The sequence below is a fragment of the Gasterosteus aculeatus genome, chromosome 8, assembly GCF_964276395.1.
Source record: "Gasterosteus aculeatus chromosome 8, fGasAcu3.hap1.1, whole genome shotgun sequence".
Lineage (NCBI taxonomy): Eukaryota > Metazoa > Chordata > Actinopteri > Perciformes > Gasterosteidae > Gasterosteus > Gasterosteus aculeatus.
The window spans coordinates 11869688-11893136 of record NC_135695.1 but is presented as its reverse complement, the minus strand read 5'-3'; the positions used below and the strand labels follow the sequence as shown (position 1 = coordinate 11893136).

General features: G+C 45.1%; 1 protein-coding gene across 2 annotated transcripts in view; it reads left to right on the top strand.

Moving 5' to 3' along the window:
- nek7 (NIMA-related kinase 7) overlaps positions 1 to 23449 on the top strand; it is a 50888-nt gene that overhangs the window by 574 nt on the left and 26865 nt on the right. Inside the window, exons 2-3 of one of the 2 annotated variants that reach the window (XM_040183919.2) lie at positions 16504 to 16591; positions 22762 to 22902. In XM_040183919.2, the coding sequence (XP_040039853.1) occupies positions 16532 to 16591; positions 22762 to 22902 (201 nt within the window). In that variant the 5' untranslated portion in view covers positions 16504 to 16531. The remainder of the gene's footprint in view (positions 1 to 16503; positions 16592 to 22761; positions 22903 to 23449) is intronic. The other variant, XM_040183921.2, reaches the window with a different exon arrangement.

Below are 23449 nucleotides of genomic sequence, written 5' to 3'. Positions count from 1 at the left end.
TTATGTTTTTCTTTGGTCAGGATTGACTGTCTTCTAAAAGAAAAAAAAGCCCGCACATTGCCGTCGTTTCTGGTGAACAAGCACTCGTGACACTCACTTGAAAAAAAAAAGTTTCTACGAAGTTCGCTAGCTAGCTTAGCCTCCTCGCTTAGCCTGCTAGCATTCGGCATTGCTAAACTTTTGAAAGGACACCGTCCCTGCTGTCACGTCATTGTAACAGTTGGCCCTTGAACAACTTTCTCTCAACTTCGCTTTGAAGACATGTATTCAAACCCGGTGGTGGAAACGTGACAAGAAGCAAAGCGAAGTTAGCCGCGTACTGATGCCACGCTAAAGTGTTGTTGTAGTAATGGTACACGGACACTGCATTATTGCTTCCTAATATGGCCTTTATCGTGCAGGTATAGGTTTAGTTGTTAAAGATGAGACACATGAACATGTCTGTGTTCATTCTGCATTATTACTCTCCTGCTGGGTTGATGATGCGTGTAACGTGTGTGCTGTTTATAATTATCTGTATATAAGTAAGGTATTACAAAGTAATATATCTGCAATTGTCTCTGCACTCTCAAAAAGTGCAATTATCCCTGCAGGGCTGTAAGTTTACTTCACAAAGGATTAACAAAGAGTCATTTATGGAAACAAAAGGTAAATGGAGTAACATACGGCCATCCAAATGAATCCAACAGATGACACCAAGCTGTGCAATTTAAATACAGAGGCCCATACGTTGGATGACCAGACAATTGCTGCTCATCTACTTTACTTACTTTTTAACCTCAGCATTCCACCTTTTGTCTGCATCCTTTAAATGTCACTAAGGTACAGAAGTTACCCGAGCATTCTGTAGTTTTTCCCCAAGTAGTCCGATTAGTTAGGGTTTTTCCTTGCCTCATTTATGAACCTTGATTTAACAATAGATTTATTGGTCACTATTAGCCAGACACTGTTGAATTGGTTGTAGGTTAAACCTACTGTGTGTGTCAGTCCCTTGTGATGAGAGGGAAGTTGGTGACTTTGATTTTGTTTGAGTAATTTGAATGTGCGTCACCACCACATAGTGGGACTTTACACCGTCTTCTGTACATGTTTGCAGGGTGGTGGTATTCAAGTAATTCGGTAGGGTCACAGTCCGTTTGGGTGCGGACTAAGACACGCAGGTTTTATTTTCAGAGGATCCGTTGTTTGGGCCGCAGCAGGATTTGATTGCCTGCTTTCACACCAACTCAAACAAAGTGTGCCCATTGGTCAAAGGGCCTCAAGTACGCTTTTACCGGAACAAACAGCTAAGGTGTGGTAGCACACCCATTTTCAGTGGAAAAAGTGGCTAATGATTACAGTTTATATGTATTTCATTCGGCTTACCCACCGATTCATGGGAATAAGTCCCTGTCAAACCCCATAGAGTTCTGGTGTGTGTTTGGATGAGAAGTCCTGATAGTTGGGGAGGACTTTTCTTTTTTTTCTTTTTTTCTTTTTTTTTGTAACTCAGCCCTTTTTATTGAGTCAGAATTCCAAAACATTTAGACCCGGTTGTCTCGTCCTAATGAAGTTAAGCATATTAATTTAATAATGGAGCCTTTATAATATATTGATAATAGGGATAATAAGAAGAAGGAAATACAATCGTCACAATAAGCATACAAACAAGCAAGTAAAATGAGCACAGCCTTTCCTCGGCCTAAACCGTTTTGGGGGTCACACAAAGGGTGAAAATGGTGTGCCTCGCCATGTTCTTGTCGCTGCCTATCACAGGCAAATATTTCAGGCGTCATACTATTACATTTGGATGCGGTGTAGAGAGATGATTCAGACACGCGTTAGTGGGAACTGACATACCTTGTTGACCCAATTATTACTCACTCCTCTGTTGCCACATTCGATCATCGTCAAAGACAACAGGCTTGAGTCTGCCAGCGTCATCAGGTGATGGAGAGAATAACACCGGCTGGCTCTGTGAAGTCGACTATCAAGGAATGTGTCATGAACCGGATGATCAGCAAATGGCTGCCAAATGTTTGCATCAGACTCTTCGGAGAGGGACTTGTGCCAGTATATCCCGCTTTGAATTTCAGCTGCTGAGAAGTCGATTACTTTTGACAGCCTCTGGCAAAAGTTAATTATTTTTTCCTTGTGTTATTTGCTTGACAACGTTGATACGTCTAGAAAATGGTGACGACAGTGATGATCAGTAATTCTTTGCCAGATCGAATCTGATCGAGAGGGACTTTGAAAAGGAGAACGTTTGCATCAAAAATACTTTTCTTATGCATGTTATTTTACTGGATAATTGGAAGAGGCACTGAAGATGTGCCATGATCACATGAGAAATAAGTTTGGTCAACGGTTACACACGACTGTATATTTACCAAGCTTTCCCTTTTATTTACTTTGAGTTCACAGATAAACGTATTGGCTGCTTACGTTATACAGATCGTATATGTGCCGTTATAAGCACCTAGATGTGTTTTGCTTTTTTTTACCGCTAGGAAATTCCAAGTGAGACTTAAAATGCCGCTCATCGTTGTGTGGAGAAATGTGCTGCACCTGAAGCAGTGATTTAGCACAGTGGAATTTACTAAATCGCTCTCTCCAGTGAGCGCTTCCTGTTTTGGCCCTGGAGCTGGCCCCTCTGCCGGATTAAAGATCAGATGAGACATTTGTCATCTGACCACTTTAACAGTCATCTTGCCTTTGGGTTTTATAAAGAACAAAAAAATGCTAGCAATGTTTTCTTTTTTTCATTTGCAAAGCATATTTGAAGGAAGATGCTTCCTAAGGCAATTTTCGAGCTACATTAAACACTGTCTTTTGCATGATGTCAAAGACCACGGCCAAGCATCTGTACAGAAACGATGCCGTCAAAGATAGCCCATCGCTGCTTTGCATAAAAGCTTGTTGGGTGTACTTTGTGATTAGTTGTATTATGGAATAATAAAAAGCAGGCAAAGACAGGCTTGATGCCTTCCCAGGATAATTAAAATTTGAGTGTTTCCTTACCAGGCTCAGTTTATAGGAAGGTCTTTGGCATTGATAGTGTGCTGTCTGAGCAGCTCTTTACTCTCCCCTCTAACAGCCGGTCGATATTTTTCATATCCTTCTCCCTGCTATCTTATGAAGGGTCAGTGGTGTTTCAAGCATTCGCATATCCTTGGAGGATGCCTCGCGGCACGCCGTGTCACGGAAAAGTTCTCAATTTCTCTGTGGCATTGATGCCTTTTCTCAGTGGGTCTGTAGTGCTCAGAGGGAACGGACTACAAAGATATGCAAACTCAGAAATTACTGACCTCGGACCCTGTTTAAAGTTTTTGAAATGCTTACAGGGGCCCATGGTCAGCTCATGCAAAGACCACACACTATCAGCATTGTTTTTTCACTACAAAGGGTGTTGTAAAACGGTTTTATTCATGTGTTTTTTTATTTATCTTATCTAATTGTGGGCGGAAATTTCTCAATAGGAAAAGAACTCTTTGTACAAGTAATGTAATTGTCAACCTATTCATTTGATCGATTAATAAATACAAACCTAAAAGGCATTTTCTCCACTTACAGAAGAAGATCTAAGCAACTAAAAAATATGAATTTGACAAGATATTTAATTAAGACCACACAGGAGGGTTTTGATGTGTTGACAGAAATAGCATGCCGCTATCTTGACTGAAATAGTTGCTGGTTGTTCCCGTGATTTTCTCTCATTTGGCCCCTTTTAGTCATTTGTGGACTGACTTTGTGCATTATACCAGAAGTATCCAATATGATGTATGCACCGTGTCTGTAGGTCACTGCGTGTTGGGGAATAAGCTGCTGTTTAGTGCCATTTAAACAAAGCCACTAAATAAATGTTGGCATATTGTGAACTGTGCTGGAAACATGGCTCTCGAGCAGCATCCCTTTTTTTTATTGGAGATCACTCTCCTATCGGCCCCTCTCTTTCTCTTTTGATTATCCAAACGCAAAAACACACAAATCCCTCAGGACACACATTCACTTTCACAGAATAATTACAAGATGCTATATGCCAGTGTAAACACCACTTCAGTGACAGTGACAGTATGCATTTGTCAGGAGATGAGACAAAAGCAGAATGAATTTGCACTCAAACAGAATGAGGGAGGATTTTTTTTTTGTGTGTGTTGCTCGCTGATGGTGCTATGGGCGTTTGTTCCAACTCTTCACAAATGAGTCTTAATGTTTCACACGGGATTTGCTGCTGAAGAGAGCAGATCTGTACGCATCTTGTCGGTTTTGTCTATGTCAGTGTTTCTTTTTTTGCATCTCACTTTGTTCTTTTGTGCTGAAGTAGCGTGTTAATCTAGGGCTAAGGCCAGCTGATGTGTTACCCAATTGATCAGCATCTGTTTTGTAAACACGGATTCTTTATCTTTTATTTTTTATTACTCATTGCACTCCAGGTACGTCCCAGATGTTGACATGGCCTCTGTGCTGTCCCTTACAGGCCCCCCCAAAAAAGAGGATTTCTCAGCGTTGGAAGCCGCTGAACTGCTAACAGTTTAAATTAATGCCATTGTGCATCCACTGGAGAAGAGCCAGTAGGAGTTAAAAACATTGTTTTTCAGATATGTCATAAGCGCATTAGAGCATCATGTCTTACTAATTTTAGGAATGTCCTAATCTTATCTGTCCAAACCCCCCCCCAATGGAAACATTGTGATATTTTACAAATGCAATGCAGACATAATGCGTTCGACAGCTAATTGCCATCACGTGCATCATTGTGAGTCCCCTGTGCATATTATGTAGAACCATTGCTCTTAGTATTGATTAATACCGCTTAAAGGATTTGGATCAGAGGCAAAACAGCAGAATCAAAATCCATATTCTTTTCTTTTTCGGTCCCTCTATGTGCCTTGTTTAGGTGCAGGGGACATCTGCCCCCCCCCCCCCCTCTTCGGCGTGTTTTTACCCTGACTCACAGCTGTCTGCCGTGCTCTCTCTGGTCTCTTGGTCTGGCCGGGGGCTTTGAGGTTGTGGTCAGGGCCTGGGGGCATGAAGGGGAGTCATAATGAGACGCTCCTCTGCTGCTGCCTAACCGGCCCTTGAGCTCCTTTGTCCCTCTCCCACCTTGTCTCGTCTCCTCTTCCTCTGTTTACTGCCTCCCGTCGTAGACACTTATCTTTTTATGACCAGCCTCACTTCTTCCCTATTTAGTTTTTCTTTACTACTTCTTCCCACCCCATAAACCTCCGTGACTCTCAATCTGTCCCCCATTCTTTCCTCTGCTCTGCTGTCCTCCCCGGGGGTCATCTCCACCCGGGGCCTCCCCATCGTCCTCCACCTCCCTGCCCAGCCTGGCCCACAGTCAATGGGAGGCAGGCGGCCTGACTCCCTCCGAGCAGCAGGAAGCAGCAGCAGGGGTTAGGGCTGTATGGCGCTGCCGGCTGCCTCCCTCAGAAGTCCTGCCAAGCCGAGGATGAGAGACCTTTGCCAGTGTGGTATCGAGGCACAGAATACAAATATTTTACAGATGTCTGAAGCACTTGGGCCTAGAGCAGAGGTGTCTTTTAAGTGCAAACGATGTGCATGCATGTATTTTGTGTAGGATTTACGATTTAAAAATTACGTGTAAGGATGCGTGGAGGAGGAAGCACTTAAAAGGGGCCTAATAAGGTGGTCATCGTTAGTCTGGGCTGTGTGTGGGGCAGTAAGAGGGGAGTAGTCTGGTCTCATTTGTGATTGGCTGCAGGAAACATGATTGATTTTGTTGGGGTGCGCTTGAGGTGGGGGCGGGGGCCACACAATGCAACCGTACTGTGAATGCCTGGCTCGGTTCCCAACCGGTTCTGGCTTGTCAGTTTAACAGTGCATATTTTATCTCTCCCCTCTCCGCGGGGTTTGGCTGTAAACAGCAGTGTGCGAGCGGCGCAGCGCTCAACGCCTGCGTGACGCTGGGCCTCGGTTAGCGAAGCCCAGCTAAAAAGCAACGCACGGGCAGGAAACACATCTTGGAAGGTCTGATTTTAGAAAAAGGCAGATGGCATGGGCTGGTGGTGTCGCACTGTTAAAAAAAAAAAAAAGGGAGAAAAAGAAGAAGAAAAAACAACAAGCCAGGACTGCGTGATGAAAGCAGCTCCCGCTTGCTTTGAACAGCGAGTCTGTCACGGCTGGTGTCTGCTGTGTGGCTCCGGGTCAAACTGTGATACGCAACTCCTGGAATTTTGCGCTTTTTGAGTTTTTCATGTTCAAATCGTCTGAGGGGGGAAAACAGAGGGTGAGAGGGGTGTGGGAGACAGGAAGTTTCATTAATATTAATATTCCAATATGTGAAGGCGAAGGCGGGGACGACCCTATCTGGTTCATCTGTTCCCGACCCCTGTTGTGGAGCCTTTTTCACCATTTCTCTTCTTCTCTTTCTTCTTGAAAGACATCTGTTTTTCTCCGCATCTTAAGTTGAACTGACATATTCCTCAGCTGATCTACATACATTGACACTCAGATTCCTATATAACACTTTGGTGCATCACTAAACTCTGTGTTTATAGTTTAAATTTTAGCACACAAAGCAGTACCAAGCGCTCTCCTAAAACAATCACCATCACCATCATTGCCGAATTTTCTTTGGGCCCAGACTGTATTTTCAACCATGAGCTAGGTGAACGTGTGACGTTTAGATATGTCCTGCTTCACTGCGCTTTGTTCCCATCTCTGAATATCGGTTATTGATCATTTGCATACAACGTAAAGTGTGGGTGTTGCTTATTCTTTGAGTCTGGTTGTTGACCAGGGGTTTGCTCATCATTTGTCACATGTCTCTGACTCAATATTGTGTGCAGCAGATATTCGCTTCCAAATGGAACGCGTGTTCAATAATAAGCTAAATCCGTGTTTAAAGATGAGTTGGATGCATTTGGATCCATCTTTGGTCCTCTAAAGTGCCTCTCGGCACTGCCACTTGAATAGGAGGCTGATTTCGGGAGTTCTACAGATGTTGGATGATCTCAGGGCCGTGTCCGGCCTCTGTGTGAGGGATGGTGAAACGCCTCTGACATCTCTCCTGAACTGAAAAGGGGAAATCCCTGCAGGCCCAGAGTAGAGGAGAGGGATAAGGGAGGAGGGCGAGAATGGAGAGAAGTGCGACCCCTTAGGGATAACGTTATTCTCCAATCTTCAGTTCCTTACAGTCTCACACACACACACACACACACACAGGGACGCTCTGTGCGTGTGCTGGTGGATGCACTCATGCAAGGAAGGATGAGTGCCTTAGGATACCAAAAAAACCCTTGAACTTTTTTTGTGTGCATTTGTGTGTCTCCCTATGCATGTGTATTAATATTCTTTAATAATGGACTTTTTTAACAGATGAGGTTTGAAATTCTCGGAGCAGTCTGAAGCTTCTTTGTTATACACATTTCCTCTCCCTAGAATATTAAAGTGTATATAAGGGTTAAGTAAAGAAATAAAAGCCAATGTATAATTTGGCTTTGCTTTGTAGATTCACAGGTTTGGTCCAACAGAATCATCTGTGATGTGAAATGATACTCCGGCAGCATAAACTGTGCTACTGGAATCGACCGAACGTCGCTGCATTATTGTTGGTTTCATAGTAAAGGAGTGATTCTCTTTGGCAGGATGACAACATCATGGGCGTCTACACACACACACACACACACACACACACACACACACACACACACACACACACACACACACACACACACACACACACACACACACACACACACACACACACACACACACACACACACACACACACACACACACACACACACACACACACACACACACACACACACACACACAGTCGCATGCAGCAACAGTACTGTATTTGACCTCCGATTGAGCAGCGGTGCTCTGGATCTGGTTAGAACATTGTGTGTGTGTGCGTGCGTGTGTGCGCGCCACCACAGAAGCCGCAGCAGGCTGACACCAAACCAGAACCAGAGCCAAGCTTGATTTCTGTGGAGCCACATTCCCAAGGGGCCGCTTTCAGTCCCCGCTCAGGGCGCGCATGTATTACGTCAGCGTGTGGACTCAAACTGCGTGTCGCCCTCGCTCCTCGTGGGTTGAGCCAAAGTTTTTCTCTTGGATGCTGACGGGTGGTGGTCCAGTCCCCCACAGAATAAGCGGTTTGGGTCCCAGAAAGAGCCCCAACGCGAGCCATGGGCCCTCACGTTAGCACTCAGCTATGTAACGAGACGGCTCCTCTCGCATTACTAATGACTTGGACATCTTGCTCTTGTCATTTCCTCTTAGACAAACTTCTATGCTGAATTGGGTTAACTGCTTCAAACTATCCGGGGAGAAAGGGGGGGAAAAACTGCTGGGAGGGAGCGAGAGAGACTGCTGGTTTCTGTGAAGGGAAAATGGAACACGTTCACCAGATGTTTTATTTTTGACAGTCGTTCCATAGATGAGAAACTGAAATGACAGGCCTCATTGTCTCCAAATGACAAGGAGATAGGACACCACTTTCTGCTTCATCACGGTACTACAGACCGAAAGGTAGTTGAGTGTTGTAGCTTTGTGATCTATGTACTCTCATTTCTAATTTAAACAAATAGCCCATTGACCCTGCTTTATAACAGCCTTGTGCCAACACCGATGATTTCTGCTGATTTCTGCATCTTTTGTGGAGCTACAGACTACTTTGCAGCCTCCTCTGCTCCTTTTTATAGATGTCAATGACAAAGGCGATAGACACCTGAATCTTTATTCAGAACGGGACCAAAAAGTGAGGGTGGCATACCCTTGTTTTTATTTTTCCTGAAAATTCCCTTCATACCTCCCCTATTTTATGTGGGTAGTTTTTATTTTGTATTACTGTAGGCCTTGTAGCGGTGCAGACAGACAGAGACACGGCCCTGTGGTGCAGACTGTCACATCCGATATCCCGGTGCCAGAGGTGATGAAGCTAATTTGGTGGTCAGTCGTCAACATGGCTAACAAACAAAGCCTTTATTGGTCCCGGAGCACTGGGAGCTGTGCGCCGCTGTGCGCTGCTCTGTTTTGCATTGCGAAAGACCGTGAGCTGTTGCCACAGAGCGCTAATGTAACCCAAAGCCTCGGGACCTTCGTCATGCTGCGGTGTGCCTGTCTGGGTGTGGATGTTACGTCTGAATGTTGAGAAGAACCCAGAGGTGTGCGTTCAGAAATAACCTAAATAGCTGCCAGAGCTGTTGTGCGGTAGAGGGATAAATATAAGGGGCCTTCATGTGACGTGTTCACGTGAGAACCGCCTGAAATCAATTGTTAGTTCTATCTATCAAACAACAATGTTACATTTGATGGACTTTAAGGAAAAGTAAATCATACACTCGTCATTTTGACATGGACCCATCTGCTCCCACTCTGACGTTCCTTCCATACTGGTGCACTAAAGTTAATGTGGCACCCCAAAAGTTGGCATTTTGTCCTCAAACCAATGCTGGCTGGAGCTGGAACCACATCCCCCAAACCTCTTGGAAACTTGCAGCTAGATCAGCGAATCTAAATGCAGTGCTCGTGACTTTCTCTCTCTGCATTCTATTTTAACCAAGGTGTGATGGTGATATGGCATTTTGAAGGGTTGTGAATGTAGTGAGGGTGTGTGAGAACGGTCCAAACCCCCAGGGTCCCCTCTCCTGAACGCCAGGGAGGGGTTCTGTGCTTCGCACAGCCTCCTCCTTCACACACTAAGCTGCTTTCTTAGGGATCATAAATGCAGCTCTGCTTTTGCATACTTTGCATACATACAGTTTTGTCTCTCTTTACACAGTCAGCGGTTTGTCAATTGACCGCGTTTATCCGCAGTGATTGACAGAATTCATTTGTTTCACCTGGGAGAAGGGTGGGAAGAAAAAGCCGGCGGTGATGTGGCTGGCGTTTTTTGTTTTTCTTTTTTGACTGGTACCACGGCTGTCTGTCACTCCTTCTTTTATCATTGAGATTGGAGTTTATCTTTTACAAGCCTAAGTGGAATGTTTTTGTTTTTCAAGTGATTATTAGCATCCTCCTTGCCCGCCGTCGCCGGCTGACAAAATGAGCACATCAAACGGGGCCCCGCACTAACTAAGCAGCACGGGCTGGCCGCGCTCCTGCCTTTTGCTTTTAAGGCACCTGCTGAAGTGACAGGCCGGCAACAAAGGCCCCCGCTCGTCCCCCGCTCGCAACAAGAGGGCCGTGGAGTGGGCCGGACAAAGGAGCGGAGAGGTGGCCTGGGCTCTTAGCCACGCGCCGGCTTGTGTCGACCACACACAGGAGCACACGAAGGGGGAGGAGCCGGGTGAGGGAGAAAGCGAGGTAAAGTGGGTGACACCTGCATGTCCTCGAGATCGTTGCTCAATGGGGGACATCTTAACTATACGTATTGGCTGAAAATGTAAAAGAAACAGTGAGGGGTGCGGGGGGGATACTAATGCGCAGGTGGGCATTTGCAGGCAGAATTGTGCACACAGATAAAGGCTAGAAGAGAGTCCGGAGTTAATGGGATTACTGGCTCCCGGTAGGTCAGGGGAAAGTGCAGATGTGTTTCCTAAAAGCACCACTCGGAGCAGAGCACTGTGCTAGTTTCATTTCCATTGTTGGGGTATAAATCAATTTTGGCCTCACATGAAGCTTGCCTGGTTTGTGCTGTGCCATTTACTTCTGCAGCGAAATAATCATTAGCCTATAAAAATATGAAAGTGAAAAATGTAAAGGAGGGCTATAAATAGTGAGCAGGCAGCATTATGGATCACTGGCCTCGTAGTGTCCCGACGGGCCGCTGCAGTTTGCATGTCTCAACCCCCCCACCCCCCACCTCTTCTTTTTTCTTTTAGTTTTTGCATTTTGCTACGCCCCCTCCACTCAGGAAGGTGAAGGTCTGAGGAGTACAGAGACATTCTCACACTCTCAGAGCAGAAACATCACAGCGTAGCTTCTTCACACCGCATGCCTCGTTGTGTCAATCTTAACTACAGGCACGCAAACAACGACTGAAATAGCGATTGGTTTAAGCTCATTTGAGGACCGGTCCGTGTGCCATTGAGTAACGTTGGGTTCAGTTGGGGTGATGCGCAGCTTAGCTTCTCATTGCGGACGAGCCAGAGACTGCACACCCAGGCATCGGACAGGGAGGATTTTGGACCGGTTGAAGCACCTCCGTGGTCCTCTGCGTAACTCCCTGCAACTCTTTTCCGGGCTGTGGCTGTGACGGATTTTTTAATCTGTCGCGTCTCTCGCCCCGAATCAGGCCAGGAGTTTATGAGCCACTAATTGCCTGTTCACATACAACCAAAATAAGTACGAATCACGTTTCCCCGTGTTTACAATAGAGGACGCCGCAATAACAATGTTGGTATGTGATTTCTGTATTCCCTCAAACATCCAGGTTTGGTGTGGCTATGGAAAATGCCACTGACACATAAAGAGAGCCGGCCATTAATCCAGCCGTGTTTTGCCCCTTCGACAATGAATCCTGTTAGATGTCAGCGTTGTTGTTGTTGGGTTTCTTTCATATTTCTCTACTCTGATTAACTTTTATTCCTTTGCGGCCAGAATTGGGGAACGGAAAGGTCTCAAAGGCTTTGCTCTTTCTATCTTTGTTTTTCTCTTTTTGATTGAGGGACAATAAAGTTTCCTCTCTTCATTTTGTATTCCATCAAGTCTTGGACCGTCAACCTCAAAGACCTCAAAGATTGGCTCACATGCTGAGGTGTAATTGGTCCTCTCCTCTCTCTCTCTGTCTCTCTCTCTCTCTCCCCCCCATCCTCCCTCCCTATCTCGCTCTCTGTCTCTGCCCGCGGTCCAACAAGCACGAGTGCTTGTACATTCGCGCTAATGATTCTGAATAGTGATTAAAATGTGTCGGCGAGTGCGCTGCTTCAGTGGTATCCGGACCCCTCCATCATTAGTGCCTCTCTTCCTCTCCGTGTCATCCGTGTTAGTGGAGCCGGGCTTTCAGACGAGTCCTGCGGTGGGCTTTCATGAGCGCAGACTCAAAGATTTCTCCACTTCTTGTAATCATGGACACCACTCTTCCAGCACTTTCACTGTCGTCTTCATACCCCTCAAAGGGGCCTTTGATTTCCTCACATCCTACACCTGGCCGGATAGTGTCACATTATATTTTTCTTTTTTCTTTTTCTCCCCCCCCCCGTCCTTTTTCTCTTCACCTTCTTTCCTCCCAATATCTCTTTTTTTTATCTCCCCCGCATGCTCATCAGTCTGTGTTCATATTTATCGTCCTGGGATGGAGAGCTGATTTAGCGCCCTCCTCTTTGGGGCCGCTGAAATCCAGCACCTTTCCCTTCCTTAGCACCCCCCCTCCCGTCCCTCACACTTTGCCTTGATCCACCTTTTTATAATCGTCTCCCAGTCTTTGTTTTTCCTCTTCTCCTGTGTTAAATGAATAATGCAGAAGGGAGGAAATGGAGATTAAAGAGGAGCTAAAGTCAGTGCCAACTTTCTGTGGTGCACAGCTCCACACCGTCTCTCCCAGGACGATGAGCACATCAGGGCCAGCCAGTTTTTTCCCTTCTTCTCTGCCCTGCCATTTTTCTCAGTTCTGCATGTGTCCCGTTCGGCTCGCCTGTCCCCGCTGTCCTCTCCTCCCGTTTCTCTTTTTCTCGCTCAGTTTTGAACCAGTAGACTGAAGATGTGCTCTTTCATATCAAGCGGGGAGGACTTGTTGTTCACCGTCTTGCAGAAAGACGACTTCAGCATTCTTTTTTTAGAGCGCCTTTTTAAAAGGTTTAGCGAAAGAAAGGGATGACAGTGACGACAGAAATGCTAAAGTTGCAACCGATTCTGTGGAAGACGAGGGCAACAAACACAACTGCAGAACATACAATGTTGTATTCACACAATTAGCAACTTCTCCAAAAGCATGTTTATTGCCATTTGGAAGAAACGGTGCATTTCTGTTCAGCATCCTCATTTGATCAATTTAGCTTATTGAAATGTATCGATTCTTTTTGGAATGTTTAAGTGTTGTGCTTGCAGCAGTTGGTCCTGAGTGGCAGATCGTAGTCGGACAAATGGAGACGGGCTCCTCTTTGTAAAGCGAGAATGCTCCAACACATTTTAGATCAAAAATCATTCGAGGATTCTCTAAATGAAGAGCGGTACGAAGAAAATAAGGGGATTTTTACTTTTGCCTCCACTGATTTTGTTCATGAAGTTTACTCGAAGCGCCACTCAGCCAGACAAAAAGGGTTGTGCAAGTCAGTCGTCGTCCTGGAGGGATCTCTCTAAAGTTAGAGAAGAACAAACCTTGATGATGTCATCAGATGAGTCCCCCAACTTTATGAATAGGCGATACATAAATCGCTGCCGTGCCCCTTTTAATTACGGTTGGGTTTAGGGAATGGAGCCGGCCTTTTATGCCCGTCGGGGGAGCTGCAGCTGAATGTTCCTCTTTACTTAAAGTTCCTCTTGTGTGGAGCAGAGGGTGTACAGTGCAACGGAGCATGTCACAGGAAAAAGAACAGAAATCACAGATTTGAGATGTGTATAATAGGAAGATGATGAGAGATGGAGACGTGTCGCAAGTAAGGGGGGGGGTCACGAGTCGGATGTGTGAGAACAAAGAATGTTCACAGAAAATTGCTGAACAGTCTAGTTCTCTTTTTTCTTTCCTCCTTGTTCGGCCTTCCTACGTGTAATTGCGCCTGCTGTGAGAATGTCGGGCAGGAGTCTCTCAGTCGATGGAACGCAGTCAGGAAGCCGTATTTGTTTACACCGAGTGGTTGGTGGTCTGGATGGCAACATTTACTTTCTCTCCCATCTTGAAAAAGGAAACAACCATCCGTTAGTCAGAGAGATAAGTGGTGTTCTTGCGAAGCACTAGCCCCAATTTTGATCTGCAAAGAAACTTTTTTTCACCCTGTCTCCAATGTTCGTCACATGATTTTAGATTTTGTCTGCATTGATTCTCTCTGCTGTAAACCTGCGGAATATTTGCAGCTGTCTCAGACCCAACATCTAAAATAGTCTCACGCGTGCATCTATGAATACTTTGGAGGGGGGAGAATTGGCTTTTAGCTGTCGCGTGCCACGCTGCTGCCAAGAGCCCGGCCAGCCGGTCTCCGTCCCTCCTCCCCCGGCGGTCGGCCCCAGTGCCGTTGGAGTGCGCAGTAGCTTTTAAGATTCACAGGATGAAAGTTCTCATCGATCCGCCGCGCAATCCGCGGGATTTGTCCGGACACGAGCGCGAGTCGTTGCTTTTGGTGGTCGGCGCACTAAGCGCGCCGCGCGGACGGGGGGGCCTGACAGCGATGACCTTGCCTCATTTGCCCGAGTCCGCCCCGTTAATTGTGCCGTTTCCTGGTGTGTGTGGTAATCTAACAAGGCAGTCTTAATTGATCTAGTTAACGTGGGAGGCGAAGGCACGTCTGGGAGCTGAGATGCCCCCCCCGGTTATTTTGACACGTAGACCGTCAGAAACACAAGAGGGTTAAGGAGAGCAGTCAGGGTGCCAGTGCCAATCTGCCCCAACACCAAGCTGAAGTGCAAAGGATTCCCCTGTGACACCCCAACCCAAATGTCACGCCAGCCGCCAGTGACCCTGTCTAGGAGGGCCGGTTTTCACCTATTCCAAGAAACGTGTAACAACCGTTGAAAAGAACATAAATCTACTTAAACAGACCTACATGTGACGAGCAATAACATCGTGTTTGAGCATTTTAGGTGATAGCGTGATGCTTGCTTAGTAAAACTGACCATAAGCTTTTGTTGCTGAACACACTTCTTGGCCTTATCTAGTCAACCCAACCACAGTAAGGCCTTTACTCAAGTCATAGCAACATTTGGCTTTCAAAAATGGCTTTTCTTAAGTGTGTTTATTAACTATAAACATAAGAACCAGGATCAGGCATTTAACAGTGTTTTCTTTTTTCCTCCAGCGGTGGGGGCTTTTAAATCTTTTTAAAATGTATTTATTTTTTAACATCTGATTTGAACTCGTTTGAAACAAGCTTTTAATGCAAATTTCAGAAAACAATATTCCCAATATAGTCAATGGCAATCCCAGGAGTAATAGTGTTGTGTAAACAGTTATTTCCATGAGCTTCAAAGCTCACATGAAGGCCAGCGAGCCCCCGGAAAGAAAATCTGAACCAATCTAAAAAAAATAGAGAAAAGAAATCCTAACCAGTGTTTTCAAAATACTTGCTTATACACACACAAATATATATATATATATATATATATATATATATATATATATATATATATATATATATATATATATATATAATTTTCATTATTAACCTTTAGTGAATGAGACTGACAACATCAGGAGAGAGACCGCTCCTCGGTGCAGTTCTCCTTTCCATTGTGCCAGGGGATTTTTAATTGGCCGGGGAGGTTTGAGGCGACACAGACGAGAGACTGTAAGTAATACACAAATGACAGACTGACAGATCTGCAGACGGACGGCCTTCACTCCAGCAGAAAACATGCAAATGTCCAACTGAAAGTGTGTCGTGTCCCTTATCAGCTTTGTTTGAAACTGATGTTTCTTTCCATTCTCGTTTGCTTGCGTGTACAGCATCCATGTAAATAAGACCGTGGCAATGTGATTAGGCCGGAACCCCCAAATCTGTATCGGTAGTTAAATCCCTCCAAAGGCAGGACTCTTTTGACGTGTTTGACCGGCCGCCGGTTGCTTCTGCCCGTTATTGCTTTCAGCCAGCGTGGGTGCTAATGCATGTGCATCCCAGCAAATATACAGTATGTGCTCCCATGGCCTTGGCCTGATTATGTTAAATCCATGCAAACACCTCACCCAACATTTGCATTTACCGTAGGATGACATAGGGCTGCTGTTATGCACGCATTGTATCATGGGTACATTCTTGTTGATTTATTGACGATGTAGCACAGATCTGTGCATTAGAGTGCACGGAACGAATGAACGAACAAATCCTGCTGTAGAGCACTTGTCAAATTATGTTCAGAGTGAACGGTTTTGAAATCTTACTTTTCTGGATTTATGTGAACTATTAAATCGGGTAACATTTGTCATTATCTGTAGTTTGGTGTAAAGCTCAGCAACTGGTTGTGGAGTGTCTTGCGCAACCATCGCTACATGCCAGAACATGCAAACATACAGCAACGAGGCATGCACCGATATCCAACAACATACCCTCACTTCTGTAGAAGGGGGGGGGGGCCCTCAAGAAATTACGTGGAACTGCATAAATGGCGGTATAATCAGCAGTTCGCATGACAGGTTCCTTGGACGGACGCCAAGGAAATAGCGAGTGGCGTTGTCGCAACCTGAGAGTGACAGTGAGACAAAGGGTGTCGAATCCACAGGCATGACGCGGGACCCTGTTCCGCCGAAACAGGACACCCGCCGCTGCGAGCGGCTCTTGCTGGTTCAGTGGTGACCTACAGAGAACAGCCGTCCGGCAGATCAAGGTCATACTTCTCCGTTGTGAACGGTTGGCGCGCAATTCAGTCACCGCTTCAACGGAAGCGGCCGCGCAGGGTTTTGTTTGATGCTCCACGCTCGGTCGGCTAACCGCACGTTTTATGTTGTGTGTTTGTTTTTCTCAGAGGTGTAAAGGATAAAGCTCCTAACACCATGGATATGGACACGCAGCCACAAGGCCAGCAAGCAGCTGTTCCAGTCTTTCAACCCCAGGTAGACTTCACACACGCACACAAGCACATCTGCTACCTGGGGTTTGTGCAGTAAGATGACCTATTGCCGGCTGCGTTACACATATCTTTTCAAATATTTATTTCCATATATATTTATTTTTCTGGCATTGTGAGCAACAAATCGATGAGCATGTCTCCTATATGACACGTCAGATTGTTTAATTAATGAAATGCACATTTCATTCACAATTTGATCAAATAGAGTTTCTTACATTTTTGGAAAATGCACTTGATTATCACTATATTAAAGGCCTTTATCTACATGGTCCTTCCCTGTTGCAAAGGGGTCTTTTCTTCAGTGAATTATTTATTTGAATCAGACCTTGTTGTACCATTTAGTCAGAGTTTTGTTAAAATTGTGATCACAAATAGTTTCCCTCCAGGGGAAAAAAAATATATATATGTGTGTATATATTGTGTGTATATATATATATATATATATATATATATATATATATATATATATATATATATATATATTACACTCATTGCAAGCATAGTACCCAACCTCCTTCGCATTTTGAACCGTAAATATTCTGTGTTTGCCCTTTTTGTTTTCATGCGTCAATCAAGTTATGCGGTAACGGTCGGGGCGTCCTGCTGACCGCTGCCGCCGCAGTGTGAGATGGACAGCGGATGAATGTTGTGTTGCTTCTATTGATCAGAGATCTGGAGCCCGGTGGAGGCTGATGGAGGCCGGCCTCCCCCTTCCGCCTCTCTTGGTTCAATACAGCTCAGGTTTGCTGTGTGCAGATCTGGTCGCTGTTGGATTTTAATACCGCTCTCCAACATCAGGTCCATTGATTTCTTTCCAGAAGGATGTTTCTGCCTCCATATATATTGAATATGCTTTAAACAAAGAGGACCATCCATATGCCCTAGAGTAGTTTTTTTTTTCGTTGGAAGAAAGCAACAACACTAAAAATAGGGCTGTACTGTCTCTTGTTGTTGTTCTTGCGAATGCAAGGGCACTGCAACATTAACACTGGAATTGCCAAGGGGGTTAATTTATTCTAAGATGTGTAATTGCAAAATTAAGTATAATTGGGTAGCACACAAGTTGGATAAAAGCTCTAATGATTTATTTCACTTAGACAGCAACCGTCACACGTGCATGCACGCACACACACACACACACACACACAGAGATAAGTTATAGGACTAAATAACCCACATTCAACTGTTGAGCGATCAGTGGAAGATTTAGAGTATATTTCAACCGGTGTTAATTGCACTTCCTGTGCTTAGGTCAGGGCTTCTACAGTGGACTTTCTGTGTTGCGTCATGTTTTTTCACTCTCACAGAAGACGTCTGAACTGATTTCCCATTTAGTGGGAAGTGGAGAGAGTCGGTTTGAGTATGTAGATGACTGTCTAGGCAGCATCCAGATGGGTGTCTTTCAACAAGTCCTGTTTCACACTTTCCCAAGGTTCAGTCTGCTCGCCAGCATGGGGGGGTTGAGAGAATCTGAATTGTATATGTGATGAAGGATATTCTGTACCGCTTGCAATATCATTTCTCTTGGTCCCGGAGGTATGATGCATATGCATTAGGTAAACGAGATGAGATGGTAAGATGTGCATTTTTAATGGTGCATTTGCTCTTTGAGCGAGTGGGAGGGTCGGCTAGGAGACTCCCCTCAGATCGGATTTCGATCGTCAAGACGGTTTGACAGACACGGATCTGTCTGTACGCGCTGAGACAAGGTGGTGTGGCGGCAGAGCAGATTGGGAGGAGAAGAACGTAAAATCCCCTCTGGGGTGAATCCTGCCGGTCGGCTGAAGATGAATATTGCATGGTGCCGCGCTGGGGGGAAGCAGAGGACTGGTTGGTGTGGGAGCGGGCCTGCCAGTTGCTGTCTCCGTCTCTCCCTGTATTCCTCCCCGTCTCTCTAGTAGACTACGTCCGCAGTAATCACGCAAGGTTTCTCTGGACACCTCATGATTTGATACGATTTCCAGAGCGATGTTCTTGATACATCAAAAATGTCATCGCACTGTAACTGAAACACTGCTGGTTTGATTCATAATTTAAAAAAAAGATCAATCTACTGCATTATATTTGATCAATTCCAAGCATTGCAAAGGGATCCAACAAGAATAAAGTCGTCACCACACGTCATCCAGCATATTCTGCCTCATTGGACATAACAAGATTATTGTTGTTCAAACAGATAAAACGCTTCCTGTGTCAAAACTACACATCTAGTGATAAAGTTCCCCTCTTCCCCTCGGTGATACCGGGACCGTGGCTTTGGTGTACAGATTCGATTCTCAATAACTGAGTAGGGGAGCAAATTCTTATTTAAAAAAAAAAGCCTGCTAGTATTTGGCTGAGCTTAGAAGGTAAACAAGACAGACGGGTATTACATCGGTTGTGTTCAGGGACGGCGGTGCAACCGGTTGGTCTGGAATCAAAGAATCCTTGTAGGCAATTGTTACGCTCAGAATAGATTTCGAAATATCTTATTGAGTTTTCATCACAAACCCTCAGTCTTCAAGTAATTTACTTTTCTTTTTTTTTTTACTTACTTACTTTTTCTTTTTCTACTGATCGTAATCTAATCTAGTGTTACCCCGTACACAGCCTCATTCTTTAATTATTAATCTTCATTTATTTTAAGTTAGTAAAATGCTGGCTCAGTGGGCCAACATGGAGAAATTAGCTTTTTAGCCAGCTTGGTTTCTCTCCCTCTCCCTCTCCCTCTCTCTCTCCATCTCGCTCAGTTAATTCATCTCTCTCCGTCTCTCTATGGGAGACGGCACCTCTCTGCTGCCGCTGGCCTTCCTGTGGCAGCCGTTGGCGCTGCCGGGCTGTCACATCACACCCTTGCCCCTCTGCTGCTTGTCTTTCCCCCCTCTCACTCTCCTTCTTTCTCTCCCCTGTCTTCTGCATTCCCCCTTTCACTCTCCATGTGTCTTGTCAGTTGTGTTTGGCAACGGTGTCATTATTGGGCAGCCCGTATCACACTTCCTTCGATGAGCTGTCTGTCTGCTCTTCTCTCTCTCTCTCTCTCTCTCTTTCTCAATCCCCCTGCTACTGAGTAGCCCATGGCGGTTGTGTGTCACCTTTATACCCTGGACACACTGTCCCTCACAGACATTACCCATAATGCCTTGCATGGCTGCCACTTATCTCCATCCCCTGCAGCTTATCCCCATCACCAACCAGGATGATGTGAGTGAAAAGAATAAGCACACCACAGAAGTGCAGAAAACACGAAGAAAGTCTGGATTATGAAGTGGGTTGAAATCAAACAACCGTATGCTAACTTTGCCTTGGCCTGTATTTATAGTCCCATGGTAGTGATCATTTCTGGCATTTGACATGTGACCCTGATCTTTAGATGACTAAATCATGTATTGTCCGGTAGTTTAGTTTAGGTTCTGTCTTAGCATTTGTATGAGATTTTTGTGATGGATTTATATTAAGACGATTAATTGGTATGGTAAATATGGTACGGTAAGTAAATATCCGTGGCAGCATTTCCTTTACTCATTCAGGTAAGTAAGAAACACTGTTCTGCAGAACGAGTTGGCTCTACCATCATAATTAACCCACCCGCAAACAATCAATTCTTAAATGCAGGTTTGTTCATAAATGGACTCTTGCGTCATTCAGGGTCATTCTTCTGTGACTTCCCCTTGTGTGTCTGTGTGCTTGTGTGTGCATGTATATAATATTTATGTATATGTGTGTGTGCGTTGGTTGGGCCCTTGTGTTTCAGCTGGGAGCTCCTGATTGTGTGACACCGTGTGTGGCAGATGAGACGGCCTGTCACTCAGCTTTGGCCTGGCTGCCCTTTGAAGGCCTGGCCAGGGGGCGAAGAGGTGCCGCAAATGGCCTGTGAAGTTTACATACACTGCCCACTGCTAAACAGATTAGCTCTAATGAAGTGTCTAATGCCGGGGCCGCCGGCTGACATAATCCTGCCTGGCAGCTCGGCCCCTTGGCTGCCAAAAAAGCCGACCTCCCTCCAGCCCCGTCTTCCGCCCTCGCACGGCCTCTGCTGCCACCCAGGGCGACTCCACACGGGGAGGTGCCCACTGTTAATCATGCCGGACAGTGTGCGATCTGACATGCAAATGTAGGTCATTGCATATGTAAATGTGTGATTAGGGGGCTGGCATGCCAGGACACATTAGCAAGACTGTGCTCTCAGCAGGCGGTTGTCACAGCGCTTTAGAGGCTCATGCTAACATTTGTCAACCTACCACGCAGCGAATGAAAGCAATGCCCTCTTGTCCTCTCTGCCCCCATCTTTCTCGCTCTCGCCCCCTCCCTGAACCTATAGCAATCAAAGTGTCAGATTTTGCACAAATGCATCCGATACACAGGATGACACATCCTCGCACAATATGGCCACACTCTCAATGGGAATCTTTGTGCAGGTTCGCATCAAGCCTCTTTTATGTAAGTTTATTTTGTATGTAAAGTCCTAACTACTACAACAATGTGTAACTTTTTGTCATTGGCAGCCATTATCTTTTTTGCAGTTATGTGTTACGGTGGCTTGCACAGCAGCTCTCTGTCACAGTGTCTCTCAGACAGCTTTGGATGATGGTTATGTCATGCTGAAAAATGCACACACCTCGACAGTGTTATGGGTTAATTGAACAGGGCATCTAATTGGCTCACACCTCTTCCCTTGGCTGACAACTCTAAACTTTAGATGCCCTAGCCTTTTAGCGTCATAGCTAGTTGTAGGGCTGTCAGTGTGTATGTTTGTGTGTATTTTGTATTTATTAATGAAGATGTGCGTTCATGTTTGGCACATATCATTCAGTCACTGGGCTGGTTTTGTTACCATGTATCACCTTTCGCTGTCTTGAATACATAATTTAACCTTTAGTCAACCTCTAATAATGCAGCAATTACTTGATTTGTACAACTGTTGTTATACAACATTCTCTGGTTCCATCTGCTCAAATGAAAGCATTTGTAAATTAAATACATTGAGGTTAACAACTACAGACGGGACAAAAGAAGCAATCTGAATATACTAACGTGGCCATTTTAAATACTAAACATGAAGTTGATTAATTGGAAAAAAGTCAAATTTTTAGTTATGAAAAAAACAGTTGCTGACCAACTGTTGTTTGCTTTGGTTTCGTTGCACATTTTTCCCGATCTTCCCCTTTTGGTCCGAATGTAACTGTCCAGTGACTTCACTTGCGTGTTGCGTGTGGTGACACTCTTGTGTTTTTGTGTTCGGGAGATGTTTGACCTTCTCCCCCTCTTTTGTCCTTCTTCCCCCTGTCCCAAGCCGCTCGCCCCTGAGCTGCTCCCATAGCCACGTTAGCAGAAGTGCTGGTGACATGTGGCATTGTGATATCTGTCACCTTCCGTTTTCTCCCGCCGACGCCTTGTACAAGTTTACCAAAACACTTGAAAGGTCACTCAGCCTGTTGTGGGCCTTCTTGTTCTTCTTCACACATCATGTCCGAGGGGCTCATTCTGTTGTTGTTGTTTTTTTAGCCCTCACAGCCAGTGGTGTGGCGAGGAGTCTCGCTGTCTGTGGCGTTGTGCCAGTCTTTTGGTGTTAAAGCTTGGCAGACAAAAGGAGGAGGAGGAGGGTACTTCAAAACAGGCTCAATGGTTTGATGTCTGCGGAGGGAAATATTTGTTTTCACCTCTACAAAATGGTACCAAATGAAGGATGATTCGCTTGTCTACCTTTCAGATGTAAGGTACAAAGATGAACTGATTACACAGGAACATCATTTATCACCATGGTAACTGTTTTAATCAGAAGTCAACCCGTGGCAGTGCGGTCCTGCGTGAATCCTCTTTCCAGAATGTTCTAATTTTTAAAACCTCTCAGTGCTCTTTGAATAAAAGTTCAGATTTGAACAAAAGGACGTTCCTCCATCCACATGCGTTTGTTTGGCCATAAAGTTGGATGGGTATTGGGATACCAGTCTAATCATGTGAAGCAGAGAGATTCCTCTCAGCCAAGAAACTACAGGGTTTCACCTGCATCTTCGCCCCTCATCCTTTCCTCCTAACATAATATTGAGATAGTGGCGTTCAGTGTTAAATCCATCCACAAATATAATTGTATTATGTTTCATTACAAGTGTGCATGTGTGCATATTCTGGATAAAAAAGCTCCAGCCAATACTAATGGAGCCGTTCTGTTGTTATCAGAAACCGCTGCAACCAGACATGGGCCACAACTCGCTGGCAAACTTCCAGATTGAGAAGAAGATCGGACGAGGGCAGTTCAGTGAGGTGTACCGGGCGAGGTACCTGCTGGACAACACGTCAGTGGCCCTGAAGAAAGTCCAGGTGAGACACCGTGATACACATACACGTGGATACCACCACAGCCAATGATATACATGTCTTCCTTTTTTTTGTTATGCATGAATGGTCAAAACGAGCCAGTAGACAACACAAATAATATAATATGTTTAGACTTACCAGCAATTTTGTACCTCAGCTTACCCCACCTGCATGCGGCACACTCCACTGTAATAAAAGGTCCTGAATCTCCACGCTGGTGTTCTTGATGCACAAACCCAACTCTATAAAACTCAGGAAAGCGTGGTTACTTAGAAATAAATTGCTTGTCAGTGTGAGGAACAAAGCAAGAAAATAGTAACAGATTCTATGGATGCGCTTGTTCTTGTGAGAAAAAATATACTTTAGTTATTACTATTTTTCTTAAATGCAAAATACTGTGATAATAATTTTTGTGCAGACTGCCCAGCGCTACTGTGAAGGCTAATCTACCTTCATAACATGACACCGTTCTCTTGGGAAATGTGCACACATACAGATTCATCCACACACATTCAATGTTTACTGACTTTTACACACACAAACTCACACA